The sequence below is a fragment of the Varroa jacobsoni genome, unplaced genomic scaffold (assembly GCF_002532875.2).
Source record: "Varroa jacobsoni isolate VJ856 unplaced genomic scaffold, vjacob_1.0 scaffold_1489, whole genome shotgun sequence".
Lineage (NCBI taxonomy): Eukaryota > Metazoa > Arthropoda > Arachnida > Mesostigmata > Varroidae > Varroa > Varroa jacobsoni.
In genome coordinates this window covers 119849-135714 of record NW_019214391.1, presented here as the reverse complement: position 1 = coordinate 135714, position 15866 = coordinate 119849, and the positions used below count along the sequence as shown (strand labels likewise).

Below are 15866 nucleotides of genomic sequence, written 5' to 3'. Positions count from 1 at the left end.
CACCAAAGCAGTGTCTTGATAGATGTTCTTGATTTAAGAAACAGTTTGTTTCTAATAGATATCGTGCAGTGCGTTCTTTGGTGTAGTGTACGAAGGGTTCGAATACTAGGAACGACCTTATCATTTTTTTTGCCAAAAGTGAATTCGTCACGATGTCATGTGTCGACGGAACAATGCACTACACATTATTGCCCCTGAACCCCCATCTGCCCTTGCTCGTTCCAGATGCCGCGATTTTTGCGTCTGTGTCCGACTCTGCTATCTCCGTCCTTAAATAAGCAATTTGCTATTTTTATAGCGCGGTACCCAGAGGTATTGTAATGGAAGCGGCTTATTGCATATTCAGTAAAGTTGTCGCACTTAGAGCACAGCTAAAGCAATTACGTAGAATAACCCAGAAAATAAGCAATCGTATCAAATAATTAAACTAGGCGAATCCTACTTTGCGCTTATGTAGGAACGGGTGCCCGAATGGACTGAACCTCTTTTTGTTTGCCATACCCAACACAGCAGCGTGAGCATTTTTTAAAAATAATCTTGCTTCTTCTGTAATTTTTCCGAGTCACGTGTCAGGCTGAAGCCGCAGTACCTACCCATGCTATATCAAACACAATCGCTTATACACTGCACTTAGACTAATGTTGTCACAACAACAGCATTGGTCACATTATCCAGTCTTTTCGCTGCAAACCGAATGAGCTTGCAATGGCAAAGGCTATAAATTAAGACATAAAAAAAAAAGTAGACATATTATTATTGAAGAACTCATTATAGAAGGTCTTTAATTTACATGGATACGGCTTCAGCTGTAAACGCGCTTGTTACACGATTGGAAGTTTAGAGATTTCCTAATTGTACATTTCAATGTTTTTCTTGGTGGGGCAATATTTACCTCACCTTGCACTCGTATATTTATCAAAATTATAAACTTATTTCTACAGAATGCAAAAGATACTCTATGCTAAATGTGATGTGTTTGTCATTGTTTTTGTATAGGCTAGACTTGGCTAAGCACATAAGGCAGCAAGAAAGCCTTCTAGCCTGGAATAGGCAACTGGCGATTGTATTTTCTATACCTGAAAGAGGCATTGGGGGTGCATAACTCATCTGCTAATCGATGTGATAGTCGTCTTTCCGTTCGAAAAAAATAGTTACCGAACGGTGTTATGTAATGAAGCTAGACTATATATCCGTTACTTGGGTACGAATGCAAAAGACGTTCATATCTGCCTTCGCGGCCCCTGCAATTTGGTTTACGTATACTGATTAGTTCAAAGCGCTCGTTCGGCCGATACGTTATGCTGCTGAGAACGGAAACAAGCGGGGTATTTGAAACAAATCTGTTCGTACATGAACGTGTTATGGAGAGGCGATTTTCGTCGGTGTGGCTATCATGATATCTTTCTGATTTCAACAATAGCAGGGGAACGAAGAATGTATCAAGTGGGCGTAAGATGAATTAAACGTACATGTTTTACGCACTTGCCAACGAAGCTAGAGGCAAAAAATAAGAAGATGCGAAATTCGAGCAAAGGAGGCAGGGAAGGGGAAAAAACGTAGCAGACGACGATCATAGTGTAAATAAGAAAAGTAAGGCATTCTAACCTTTGTTTAATGCCTTTAAAAGTTTCAGAGGTATCTGCCATGATGAAGGCAGTAGGTCGAGGCGCATAACGTTAGAGACTGATGATCTTTTGGTGGATTTTAGTAGCCACAAGGGAAACCTATTGACAGACTTTGAGGCCTGCAAAGATTTTAGCATTCTGCCAAAATGTAACTCATAGGTATCATCAGACCAAGTGGTCGCATTTATCTGCAACAAGATTAATGACCGATTTTTCTTTATATCCCGGATATCCCTACTGTTGTTGCTGTTCTATACCATCGGTATTGTTACATTTGTAGTAGTTACTGCCGTGACGCAGTGACGTGATACAGAGTTCGATATAAGTATAGAAGTAGAGTATCTTGACCTCTCGTTATCCATGTATATATTCGAAGAACCCATAGTTGCCCTCTAAGTATTATAGCCATTTCACTAGTCGCTTGAGAAGAGACCAGGGATACTAATCAGCGGCATAGTCTAGCGAAAGAGGTCTTGCCGTGGTCTAAATTAGTCCACAAGTCAATTTTTTTGTAGCTGCTTCGGTGGCCATAGCATAAATACCATCGTCGGCCAGCTACGAGGTCATCTTAGGATATTCGAAGGTATGGTAGGATGAGGACATTTCGTTTGCACAATAACGTAGCGAATGTAGAAAATCAATTAAATGCCTTTATAAAAGAGCTTTGCTTGGGTTGTATTTGTTATTAAATAATTGTTATATTTATCTGAAAAATTAAAAATAACTATTAATAATAATCACCACACGTATTACTGGTTGTATCCGTAGCTATTTATATTAGCGAAACAGCAATAATGAAAAAAATATAGAGAATATAAAATGTTTAGCCAAGTTTTTTTTATTTGACTACAACATGACGTCATGTAACAATACAAAAATGGTTTCCGGATATATCGTTTCAGGAGTTCTCTTGCGTAATGCCTGGCGTTCTCTATTTCCTGTCTATCCCGTCAATGTACCTCCTTCTTATCTTGTACTCGCTCATCAACCTCAATGTCGTATCGTGGGGAACCCGCGAAACCGTTCAGAAGAAGACCCAGAAAGAACTCGATGAAGAGAGGTATGCATAACAATGAAAACGAACTGTCTCATAGTATATGAAAAGTATATGAAAGGAGGAATTCCATCCTCGTTTGAAATCTAAATATCTGTTTTCGGGATTCACCGGTCGCTCCTAATTATCTGATAAAATAGTTCGAGCGAATTTTCAACATTACCACTCCAAAAGGTGCTAAAGAGACAAAACACATAGGCAAGTTTACGACTTGCCGTATAGAAGAGCCCAAGTCCATTTCAAGGCCTGCTACTGTCACAGAGAGTACAGAGGCGAGATATTCTCAACCTTAGTCTGAAAATGCAGTTCAGCACCACCAGTACTTCTGGCACAAAAAGAACTATTGAGCCCTACTATTTAACCATTCTGTGAAGAAAATTGGATTTATCTATTCTAGCCTAAGTAGACTCCGGCGTTTTCGCAAGGAAACCCCTTTATTTGTATAAATATTTATACAGACCTACTTTATTTTTTTTCTATCTGAAGTAAAGTTCCCTCGCGAGACTCACAAAAAGGTGGTCTGCCCTTGGTGGACTTCATCAACAACAATAACACTAACCTAAATACATCGTTAACACTTGATCTAATGCGTCTGCGAATAAAAACGCGCTCATTAACTTGATCCTTCGTGCACAACATTGCCATAAGCATAATAAATGCAAAAGTACAATATGAGTACAATAACAACTCTAAGGAAACGTTCTCTTCGCTTACAAGTTACCGTGCGTCGTCATCTGTTGGGCTGTCGTTCAGCTCTCACGCGAATCTTGATTCGAAAGTTAAACGATATTACTGGCAAATTGTGCTTACCAGGATGCAGTTGCTGTAATATCATCAACGGCAGGCAACGTCTTTCTCTATTGAGTCGCGTCGACAGACGGAACCTTGAAAAAGCTGGCAAATCAGAGGGACAAAGGGACGGGAGCGGTAATTGGACCTACATCAGTATAGAGCCAAGCTTTCTAGCACAACTAGTGTCCTCTGGGCGCTCAGTATCCAAAAGCGGCAGACGAAGACAATGTTCAGCGCTGTTCTTAACAGATTGGGGTGGTTCTGCCGCTGCTGGCAGCAATTTCTTTTGAAAAGTCGGCCTCCCTTGCGGGAGAAGAGTTCCGACAGCGGTTTTGGCGTGCTGCTGTCCATAGCGGTGCTGTGACTGCGGGACACAGGGAACCCCTGCTTACCCTATCTCAAGCTGGAGGACTCGCTCTGCAGCGCGAACGTAGAGTAGTATCACGACGCGGGCACTAGATGAGGCTGCGGACGGAGGTGAGTCAAACTGAAAGCTTAGCTTGGGGGAGGAAGAACGAAAAAGGACTTCCGTCTGAGTGAAAAAGGGAACGGTGACAAAGACAGACTGAAAGATAGGAACTAACCTAAAGGACAGCGGATATGGCCCAGAAATCCACTTGTGTGCTCCCGCTTCACGAGTAGTCGTTCCCGATAGCGACGCGAGTGGCCGTCAGCTAGCAAGTTCATAATATTCCGGGCACGTTCAGCAATTCGAGGCTGTGGGCGCCCACTTGGGTAAACGCGGGGCTTCGAACGCCTCCTTACGGCCCAGGCCATGTTATTCTGTACATGAAACGCGCTTAGAAACAGCAAAATGATTTGGAACGAATATGAGAACAAGCAAGAAAAACAAGCTATCTTCTATGCTGGCGTGCTTTTCTGATTCCTTTATGAAGGAAAAAGGGAAATGAGACAAAGGCGGGATGGGTTTGAAGGGGATGCGTCGTCTGCCACAGCACCAGTTCGGTCACCAACGTAGGCGTTGGCCGATTCTGCGGCGCCAGGAGGACTTGCCATTGGGTATTATGCCCGCCGTTATCATCCACATAAAGAAGTTCTAGGTCCTGTTCCTAGTCAACCGCCCTACCCAGGTCAGTGTTAGCTTAGCATAACAACAAACCAGAGGCGGAGATGATTAAGCTAGCGTAATATAAAATTTTGGTTCTTCGACTTCCGGACGTCGTCTTTTTTTACCGTACTCACCTGTTGTTTCTCATGCTGCCGATGCTGGAACTCGGCTTGTCCCATTCTATCCCGTTACCTTATTAAGCCTGCTACGTCTTCATTCTAACGCCACCCTAGTTCGGTAGCAGCGGCAGCAGCAGCAACAGCAGAACCAGTAAATCGCACGATCGAACTATTTACGAGCAGGCGAGCGCAGAAACACGCAAGCAGACTACCTATTTGGAGCAGAGCTTTTCTGTTAACTTAATTTTTAAGCCAAATTAAATCTAAGCAAGCGTGAAATGAACGATCGAGGTCGACGAATATAGCTGGGCATGCAGTGTTCTAAATACTCTAATGTATGTGAAACAATTTGTGATAACGTTTTTAATTGATCTAATAATATCTGCGATAATCGCGGAGATGGTAGATGGATACTTCGGCGATTTTGTTTTGGTGGAATTACCGTATGATCAAGCTATTTCGACGGACGTATACAAACCGTTGTTTCGCGGTTCAATACCTGCCAATTAATTCATCATATTGTTATTATATTAAAAGACTTTTCATCAAAAAGTTTCTAAACAATATTCTACAACAAACTATCTATCATCTAAACAAATTATCTAAGTAAACGTAAGAGTCTATTCTTTTTCGGACTAACAGCACAGTATCCGCAGCTTCAAGATAAATATTCAAGTTTTACCCTTAACTATCCATTTATCGCCTTGTAGGGTTCTGTGACGTAGTAAATAAATAGGTAAGCATAAGCATCTCTTCGAGGATTGTATTAGAAACACATTAGCACGGGCAAGCAGGCTTACAACTGGCCAACGAGCAGCTTCTTTTGACTTTCTCTCCTGTACAGGCAGGTGTACAAGTATTGATGAGTCTCAATAAAGATAGGACGAAGATGGAAAGTTAGCTGGCCTGCTGTTGGCAATGCCAAACGCGAACATCGAAGCCAGCGTATCGTTATACTGCTTGTAGTTACATTATTATTACTTCACTGTGCTACACCTGTAATCAATGCTGAACACTTGCCAATGTCTCTAAAGGCAAGCAGGGTTCACCTTTGCGACTTTGCCTAAAAGTTATCACTGCCAAGAGTTGCAGTTTCGGCCGGACCTGTCACATAGAAAAGACGTGTTTGGCTCGTAAAATTTATCTGAGCAATATCCTGTCAGGACTTCGTTTGGTTGTCGCGGAGTGTGTTTCCAACAAGAAGACATGGCTTTCATGTTACAACAACGTCATCAAATCCTGCAAAAGGAAAATGCAAGGGACTAGTAATAGGGTGAGGCCGGATAGGTCTCCACTTGTACGCATAACACATATTCTAGGCATTTAGTATTCATTATATGTAGAAAGAGTTGGCCTAGCGCATCTCACAGTATTTACTAAAAATTAAGTAAGGCAGACAAAACACGAATAGTTTATCACATTGTTTTTAATCGAACATAGAATAACATTGCAATGCAATACCAAAGGCTATTTTCTTCAAAGGGAAGTTATAGGACCCAACTAAAATAGCCTTGATCGTGTGGCCAGACATCAAACGAAAAGATTTGTAAGCTTTAATTTTTATCTCTGCAACTTCTATACTATTGAATGCGTTTGTAATGTTTTAGTCAGCATATCGTGTATATAAAATAATAGCAAAGGTATATTGCATCAATTTAATTTTACTCGAGTCCGTGCCAATAACTCCTGTGGCACAGTGCCGATATAGAGTATCAGACGCAAACATAGAATAAACGGCAGCTGGTACATGACGATCTGTTCCTAGGTAAGAACGCAAAAGCGTACCTATTTCACGGCTAAAGACACATTACGCAGACTCGTTTACGAACGCTCGTTCCGAGCTGAAGGTTCGGAGCAGTGGACTTTTCTTTAGGCTGTCCGTTAGTATTGTTAATGGTCTCTATGCCCCTCTGTCAATGATCCCACAAATAGGAAAGCGCTGGAAGAAGAGATGAAGAATAAGAAGAACAGAAAATTGCTTGGCCTGTTCGATTTCAACGGCGAGGACAAAGAAGGCATCTTCGGCATGACGAACCTATTCACGTGCATGATCTGTTCAAATCCACGCAACCAAGAAGAGAAGCTTCAACTGGCCTCGATAGCCGACTCGCTAAATTCGCTCAACAAGAAAATTCGTAAGTGGACCTTATAAGTTAATAGAGAAAGTGTGGCCTAGTTGTCCTAATGAAAATAGGTAAGCTTAGCTGAAATATGATGTGGCAATTGCATTATCTCAGGAATGCTAAGAATCATATATTAAGCCTGACTTTTTGAAATGCCATAACAATATTCATTTGAAACGACATTGAACTCTAAAAATTTGTTCTAAAAAGCTTTTTAACGATGAGATTCTGTCTATTTTGAAGCTGCCGCAAGCTGTGGCATTTAGATCTGTACATATGCACGCAACGGTAGAGCATTTGCCTTACGCAAGCCATGAATGTATTAACAGAAAAAAAAAAAACAAACATTACCATTATGGCTAGATACCTGTCCGAAATAGTAAAAGCTTCCAAAGAAAAGTGACCCAGATAAGCGTGAAGAAAATGAAAAAATTACAGAATAGTTGAATGAGCTCGTTGTACGAGATTTATCTTGGCCACGGTCGCATATTTGAAATTTGTTTCTGTTCTTTTCATAAAGAGAACGAAGAGGGAAACAAATTCTATTCTAAGAGTCCGTCTTGAGATCTCTCTTTTACTCGGTAAGTAGGAAGTAAACGTAAAGATCGACTATCTGCAACAATGCACTTAGATAGTCGGCCAAAATGGCTGTGTTTCAGTGGAAGCAACAGAACAGAGTACGTCTACTTAGTACTTACTTACAGGATTTTCAGTCAAAATATATTCGTTGGGATTTAATGTTGTGTAGATACATTTTTACCACATCCATTTCTTAGTGTGTCAAATTGTTTTTGTGCACACGATCGGTGTTATCTGTTTCGAGCGCATTGTCGACCTGTTGATACTGCTTGACTCTAACTAAGGTTGTCTTCCCATAGAAGAATGTTCCGTTTTGCTTTTCAACTTAAACTATTAACAAATTCACATTATCGTAGGAAGGAAGACGATATGAACTGTGTACTCTGTTACTTGCTCAGACCACCCTGTTTTTTTCCCCTTCCCCTTCGGAGTGAACGGATTTTCAATGTTTCAGCCGCATCGAGGAACCTTCAGACTAGAGTATTCTTTGTCACGTCGATTCTCCTTAATTCGTCTCATTATGGCTTTTGACTTTTGGTTAAATATGAGAGTGTGACGATGTCGAACAGATGATTTCTACTAGAAGATAAATTACTACTGTGAATTTGTGCACGTTTTTTTTTTTTGCAATTTAGCAAAAGATGGATTCGCATTAGATGGCCCGTATTTGCTGAATATATTCTTAAGGGGCAAGATTATATCCACGAGCACCCGTTTCGTGCGGGTTGGGTAGAGTAACGGAAAACTGGTGTGAACGTCCGAGTGGGTGTTCAATTCGACTGTATCCTTTCGATGCACGTACAACTATTATCTACGCAGTGGCCAATTTAGCCATATAAACGTAGTTATAAAAACTATCCTTTACACAAACAACACTTAGCTAGATAGACTAAATACACGAATGAGCGTTTGTGATGTGGGTCGTTCTTTATGCTCTCTTATGTATGTCTCCATTAAACAATCTTGAGAACGTGGCAGCCATTCGCTGGGTAGGAAAATTTCTCTACTCGATCTCAAGTATACATGCAGAACCTCTCTGACTTGGCTGGGACCAGCCCACGCCCGGATTGGCTTACAGGCCTTCGATATGTTACCCTGAGTTTTTAGTATTCCAGCAAAATACAGAGTACTGTCAGAAAACTATAAATTGTGATTATTGAGCAAAGCGTTTCAAAATGGCACATTCTACAGCTGTACCTTCCTCATGTGTACTGAACGATACCTAATGTCGATCATGTACGTACGTTCATTCTTTGTGCAACTGCTATTGATAAAGGTATTTTCATTTCCCGTTAAATCTGATCATCATTTGTCCTAGATCATTTTGGTATATAGCAATAGCCATTATCTATTGTCGTCTGCGTTGATTTCGAGTCACTCTCTAACGAAGCGCATTTAAATGTTCGGCTAGCCACAAATTCGACGCGTTTGTACGTGCCCACCTACGTCGAACTGGACGTCACCATGAGCCTCATTGTCCGGCGAAATATGCATGTTACCATACCACGTAAAATTGCCCTCCTCTGAAAATGTTCTCCATGTTAACTCAGTAAATAGGGCAATGTATCCGTTAACACTATGAGCAGTAACTCGTCCAAATTAAATATTGTGGCTGTTCACAAGAAGTAATATACTGTCCATAGCCGTGTGTTGCTTCAGCCTAAACACTACTGGCACAATACGCTACCGGTTCAGATAAGCTACTAAGCACCTAAAGAGCTATTAGCAATTCGATAGAAGTACGTACAATTAGTTGGATAGCATTTTTCCAATCAACTTAAAGTTCAGCAATGACTACAGACCTGTCGCAGCGATCACTATCGATCCAAAAAGTTCGCGAAGAGACAGGCAGCTGGATAAAGGGCGATTTAGAACTGGGCATAGGGGCAGATTGTAAAGCTGCCGTAAAGACTCACAAAGTACCTGAGAGACTTTGTCAAAGAAGTTCAAGTTTGGGCGGATTCTGAACGTACCAATATGGGAAAATGGATCGGCGTCTGCACCATTCGGAATAATTCGAAATTATGCGTCACGAAGCATTAGCTGTATATCAGAGAGATGAGTATAGGTTAGAAACTACTAGCGTGATCTGCATGCTTAACACGTGTCTAGACGTGTATGATGAAATGTTTTGCATCAAGAAGCAAGGCGTTTTTGATGCTGGTCTACCTTCAAAGGAGCGCTGACTATCTTAGTAAAATGTATATACTTAACTTAAAACGTTAACAAATACTATTTAACATGTAAAATGTTCCAATATACGTATGTATTTGATCGGACCAACAAATATTCTACAATCTATGCTATATATCTGTTTTAGATAATCGGAACTAACCCATACGAGGAAATAAATATTAAACGAGTCTTTCTAAGGGCTGACGTGTAACAGCTTTCGTTTTATCACAGCCATTTGTAACAACTAATTAAGTTACAATTATAATAATTTTGTTGACAAAATAACTTTTGTAAAAATATCGTTGAAAGAAATAACACATTTTACCTAAATGTAGGAAGCGGATGTTCTGGAACTCGGTGATGTTAGCCGATTTTTTTGGTTGGGTCACGAGAAACAAGGATCTATTAATAACCTGACTAAGTACAATCGTTTCGAAAACAGCGCAGGGAAATTGTCAAAAAAAGGCCGTAGTCACCATAGAGGATGCGCATTTTCTATGAATTGAGATTAGCGCTCTCATCGATATCATCTATAATTCGTTACATATTATGGTTAGCTATTGGGTTTTAAGGTAAATGGTGGCCTGTGATAGCCTGGAAACGGCTGTAGCTAATAGTACTTGGAGAGCTTTCTTAGATTCGATTAAATTTCACTGTTATTTTACGTGTGTTTTACTGAATAAATACAAGGATTCGGGACTTCCCGCGTACTGCTATATACTATTGTGCACACGAAATGCTTCTATGTGAAAGTTAATTTTTTCATGAATTACGTATAATTGCTGGAATTTTAGGGATATCCCGAAAATACTCCGAACCAATATCTCGGGGGAGTTGGCAATAAAAATACCCCTGAAATTGGCTAACAAAAAAGCAAACGAGAGGAAAATTATTACTTATTTTTAGTTATACTTTCGAGATATTCTTGTTTTCTTCGACAGTATGAAAACATGTTTCAAAGGAAATTCGCAACAAAGAACGTCAAATTATGGTTCATTGTTTTCTGTGAACACGGGCCAATTTTCATTGCTAAATGAAAGACGTTTGTAGACATCATTGCATTAGGTGATATTTCAATACGTCCTGCCAATGCGGAAACTACAAAAGGAAGGACAATAGCACAACTTATAGCTGCAAACTGGACCAACCTGTATAATCTATTCCTAATGTTGAAAATTATTGGTGTTAATTAAGGTGAGATGAGTATCCTTTGCGTGGAAATAAGGCGAATTGGTTTTCCGTAATGATACGACGAGAAAATTGTTGACATAGTTAATATCGAAGGCTAAGTTGGGCCAGAACTGGCCAAAAAAAAATAACTGCTTTTTGCCTATTTTGCATAATTCAATGAACGGTGTTACGTATATTGAGCAAACGAAAAATCAATGAAAAAAAACTATTTGTATATAGTACCCAAGGGCCTAAGAAAATCTATTGAACTAAGTAGGCAAACACCTATTGTAGCTGCCATCTTTAATTTTTAATATTCAAATGTGATGAAATTCTATGGCTATTAAATTAATATAAAAATGCTTTTAATGATGCCCAAAGCTAATTTTCGTACATTTTCTCAAGCTGTTTATTTCTAGTCCAACTAGACACTTTGTGGTATCAATTTTATTCATATAATCGTGTGTTTTTCTATAGTAGACCATAGTGACATCTTTTCTCTTGCTGACAGCTTGGGTAATGAATTAAAAACTGCTCCCAATTACCGCTGGTTCTATTTTTCTGATTTTGTATTGACCTCTACAAGAGTACATATTTCTATATGTAAATTGCTCTGAAATTCGAATGACTTTTATCAGTAAACCTGTCGATGTTATTGAATGATTACCGAGTCCGATTATTCGCAAGGCCGCCCCTAGATACGGCGTGCATAAATCCAGTACGTATTTTAGCCTATATCTAAGCTGTAGTCTAAAGCAGACCGTGGTACGTTCAATAAGTTACATCGATCCGTTAATATATTTGTTTGTATACTTTGTTAATTTAAAGAACAACGCGTTCCGATAACGGCGTTCAAAGTGGCCCGTACTGACGGGCTAAATATTGTGTTTGTATGAAAAGTTCCCAGTAAACTTTGCTATACAGGTAAACTCAAATAATATAATTTAAACGAAAATCGTAACATCCTTTATGTCGGTATTGCTTAAAGCATTTACGAATAATTTGCTTCGTTTTATGTTACAAGTATAATTTTTACGATGAATTTTGGACGATTTCCCTATGGACATCTCACGATTTCCCTGTTTTCCATGTTTGGATCGGATCTCTGTAGTTGTGCCCTTCAGAAGTCATTTCCAGGTTTGATCGGCTGTCCGATTGGGCCTGCAGTGCGCAGCAACCGTTTGCTTTCAGTTGTCTATTAGAGACTATTACCGGAGTTGTGATGTGCTTGCGCTCTTGGCTTGCTAACCACCAAACATCCATACATGTCATTCTAGAGTATAGCCCATAGGAGACGTCTCTCCTGAAGGAACCTCTCAGGCCTTGCACATCTGTTAAGCTGGGCACTTTTTCGGGGCCAATGCATTGATTCTTTAGGCCATATTTTGGAATGAGTGGTAAAATGATTGAAGCTGTTGCTCTATTCTGTGTACGATGAGAACCATAAATTTACATTCTGTCATAATGTTATCGAAGTGATACCTGCAAGGGAGGTAGCCTCGCCATTAGTAGATGCATCTATCGCTTATTTTACGCGAAAATCTTAGTGTTGTTATGTATTTTTATTAAATTGTAAGTTGTAGTTGCACACTAAATTTTGCTTTCTAAAACAGCTATATTAGAATTGATACGTTAATTGCCTATTGAATATTCAGGATATCCATTTGCATTTTTATGTATCTTCTTGCTGCTGCTGCTGCTGTTGACCACTGCGGAAAATATCTTCATTAAGGCGCTTATTACAAAGCGCCGTCAAATGAAATCCATGCCGAAATCAAAACGGCTACTCTTGTTGTTGTCTCCTAAATATCGTATCAATGTGTTAATATACTGTATTCACTGAGCTGTTTTTCTCAAGAAAATAAGCATTACCTCTTTTTATTTCCCTCCCTATTATTTCCTAAAACTGCTGAACTATTTCAGTGATTACGACTCTATTTGTTGTTGTTATTATGTACAGCTACACAATTTCGAAATATGCGTACTCCAAATAATCCCAACTTCGATAGATTTTCACTGAGCTAATAATTCTGCCCAAGTATCAACAGCGTCTGATTACTAAATAGAGAAAAGAACAGAAAATGAGGAAAAAATCAGTCACTAGCATATTTTTAAACTTGATTTTACCTAGTTAAGTACTCTATCTGAAGGTTTCTTGCTATCATCATCTAATCTAGGGAGAAAGTCTGGTTTTGCGTAGACGTTTGTTAAATTTCCTTCTGACTTGCTTTTGTTTCATTTGCTTTCTACTTTTTTTCTAGTAATACATGTTGTTAAAAAACTCCAACTAGAGTTTCCTTATTTTTTTCTAGCCAGTTCTATAATTCGATATTATTATTTGACTGTTGATTTTTAACGATGAACTTATGATAGAACTACTACATCTTTCGAGTACCTTTAGTTTGTCGAGGCTCGTCTGAGTCCACTTGTTTATTTGATCGGTAGTGAACTTAGGTAGAGCGACAATCACTCGATTTCGACGCACAGAATGCACATGAAACAGGAACTCTCTTGAAATCTTTAAAAACGCATCATCGCTTTCATATGACTATCCTTCTATAGGATATTTCTGATTTGTGTTTCACCTCACGGTAGACGGAACTTCATTTGAATGTTGCTTCAAGGCCAATAGTTTGTTTTCTATATGCAGTACTACTATATACTTTGGCGCTAAAGATAACTTCGTGCGGCTGCGCTGCCTTTGCCCACACGAATACAATCAGCCAGGACCAAGGGTGTGTCCTTTTGTGGCGTGCTCTACTGCGTGTCGTGTTGTATAAGGTCACGTGCTGTTGAATGTAAGCAGCGTCCTGTTGCGCAGGATGTCTCATGCTCAAGCTTGTAGCTGCTCGTACGCTTGACTGATTGAGGACCTTTACTGATATTGTCGTTCATGTTGAATCCCTCCGGGCTCTTATCGGCTGTTCGGCGTCATCGAATAATCTGACGGCGCAATAGAAATAATACTACTGTTACATAAGTATAATATCAGACAAGCTGACCACGGTTGTTGCTACAGCCAGCGTCACACGAAATTATTGCACGTGTGAAGCAGACTAACTATAGTTTTCTATTACTGACTGTATTTACAGGTTGTGATAGTGATCTAAATATACCTATGTAAGACAGCTTAGATTTAAGTGCGAAGAACCTGCGAATTGATTGAAAGGCACAATTTTTTTAACAAGATAAAATTTTTGATCAAAAAACTTGATCGGCGTCAAAATAACATACGCATTATTGATGCATAAAAATATCTGTTATTATTATTTTTCATTGCTAATTATTTTTATATATAATATCTTTAACCGTGTTGATGCTTAGCCACATCTAAGACGTCCTAAGGCATCCTGAGAAACGTCAGTAGTCAAAAAAAAATCATCTTTATCAAAAAAAAATATGAATGTGTAAGTTGTTTTCAATAAAATTTAGAAGAAATTAAATTAAAATGCAATTCGGCGCTATTTAAGGCCATAAAAAGTAGCCGCAATGTTTTGTATGACCGTCTACGCCAGTTCATATCGTAGCTTGATATTTATAAGTAATGCCTCGTACCGAATATGAGGGCGTAACAATCATTATTTTCTAGGTCCTGACTTAAGTAAAGTTTTAGCAAATGTTGTACCACAACAGATCACCTAATTACATGCGTTTATGGTGATTGTACGATTTTATTTCTTTACAGTTTGCTTGTGGGCTTTTTCTTTTCGTATTGTTTTAGAACGACATGTGCTTCCAAGACCCAACGGTGTGGGGAGCTTGTGACCCCCCTCCCCCCAATACCACCGACTTAGTGTTTTTGATCGTATATCATCAGCTACCAAGCGTGTCAGCAGACGCGGCCTGGTCCCCTATCTACGTCCAAGTTTGTCGTGACATCACATCACTGACATTCAACATTTACATGCGGCATAACATACATTCACCAGCGCAAGACTCATCACTGGTACACGTAAATGCTGTTATTCGTAATAATCTAGCCCACGTTCTCACTGGCTCATACGACAATGTGCATGTATTGACTTGCACACTCACTATCTCTTTTTCCACTTATCCTTAAATGAATTTTTGTATTTTTGTCATGTTAAACTGATTGAAATATATGCTATTCGTGTACAAAGTTTCTTCATATTATCTTCACAATACAATTGCTGACTTGCCTTATTTATGTCATGCTGTAAATGAGTCCAGCCCAACAGTGCGTTCCCTAAATGGACCACAGCCATAACAATAAAACTAAATACCCATTCGCCTTCTAGCGTACCTTTACAAGTTACTTCGCGTTGTCTAACTTTTCCCATCCTTATCCTGTAACTCTAACAAGTTGTATCAAAAATTAGAATGAGCCGATGCTTTGCCACCCTTACGATTATGCGTTAGCCCAAATTCACTTTCAGACACTTCTGATATTTTACGCTTAACGACAGCATATTTGGTTGTCTGAGGCATACACGAACCCCGTTCTTGTACCTCTGTCGAAAATTTTTTCCATTTACTCAATTTTTCTATGTCTAGCTCGCAGCGTTGTTCAGAAGCGCTGCTCAGCGATATGTTACTCGGTGAAGGCAGGTGGGATAGATAGAAGGAAGCGACGAGCTTGAAGCTGGCGTAGTAGAAGGCCGCTGCAGCAAAAGGGCAACCTTCTTAACAACCGAAATGTTCACGTATCGCGATATAGAAGTCGCTTGGCGTTTGCCCCGTTTATATGTCCCCTTTTTCTCGTTTTTGCGCCCGCCGTTGCAGTCGCCCAACAAAAACGAAAACGGCTCGTAGGATAACGAAGAACTAATTAATAAGTTTTTTCCACTCTAAAGGGATTAAATCACGCAAACTGAGTAGGCAAACTAACTAACCCATCAATGAAAGTGTCTTGACTCATGGCCCCAAATGGGTTAAGCTCCTTCTGATGCCGCTTATGCGCATCTACTGCGTCGCATACTCAGCTTGAAGGCCAGCGTTGGTCACAGGTTCCGCCAAATTTTCGGTGTGATGATCGGCTCAAACTATAAACCTAATGTCCTACGCGAAAAAGTTTATAGTGATAAAAGAATGGCGCCAACATCGAGATCAACGACAAGCGAAATCTGCAAACAGAAAGTTGAGATAAGTCTGTCTTAGCTCAAAAAAATCTCAAAAGATTTAGATCTGTGCTGGTATAGC

The 15866-nt window shown here is 39.7% G+C and overlaps 1 protein-coding gene across 1 annotated transcript in view; it reads left to right on the top strand.

Moving 5' to 3' along the window:
- Positions 1-15866, top strand: part of kkv (hyaluronan synthase-like protein kkv) — a 133098-nt gene that overhangs the window by 78746 nt on the left and 38486 nt on the right. The window contains exons 16-17 of the mRNA XM_022850806.2: positions 2528-2685; positions 6592-6794. Coding sequence (XP_022706541.1) covers positions 2528-2685; positions 6592-6794 — 361 coding nt within the window. The remainder of the gene's footprint in view (positions 1-2527; positions 2686-6591; positions 6795-15866) is intronic.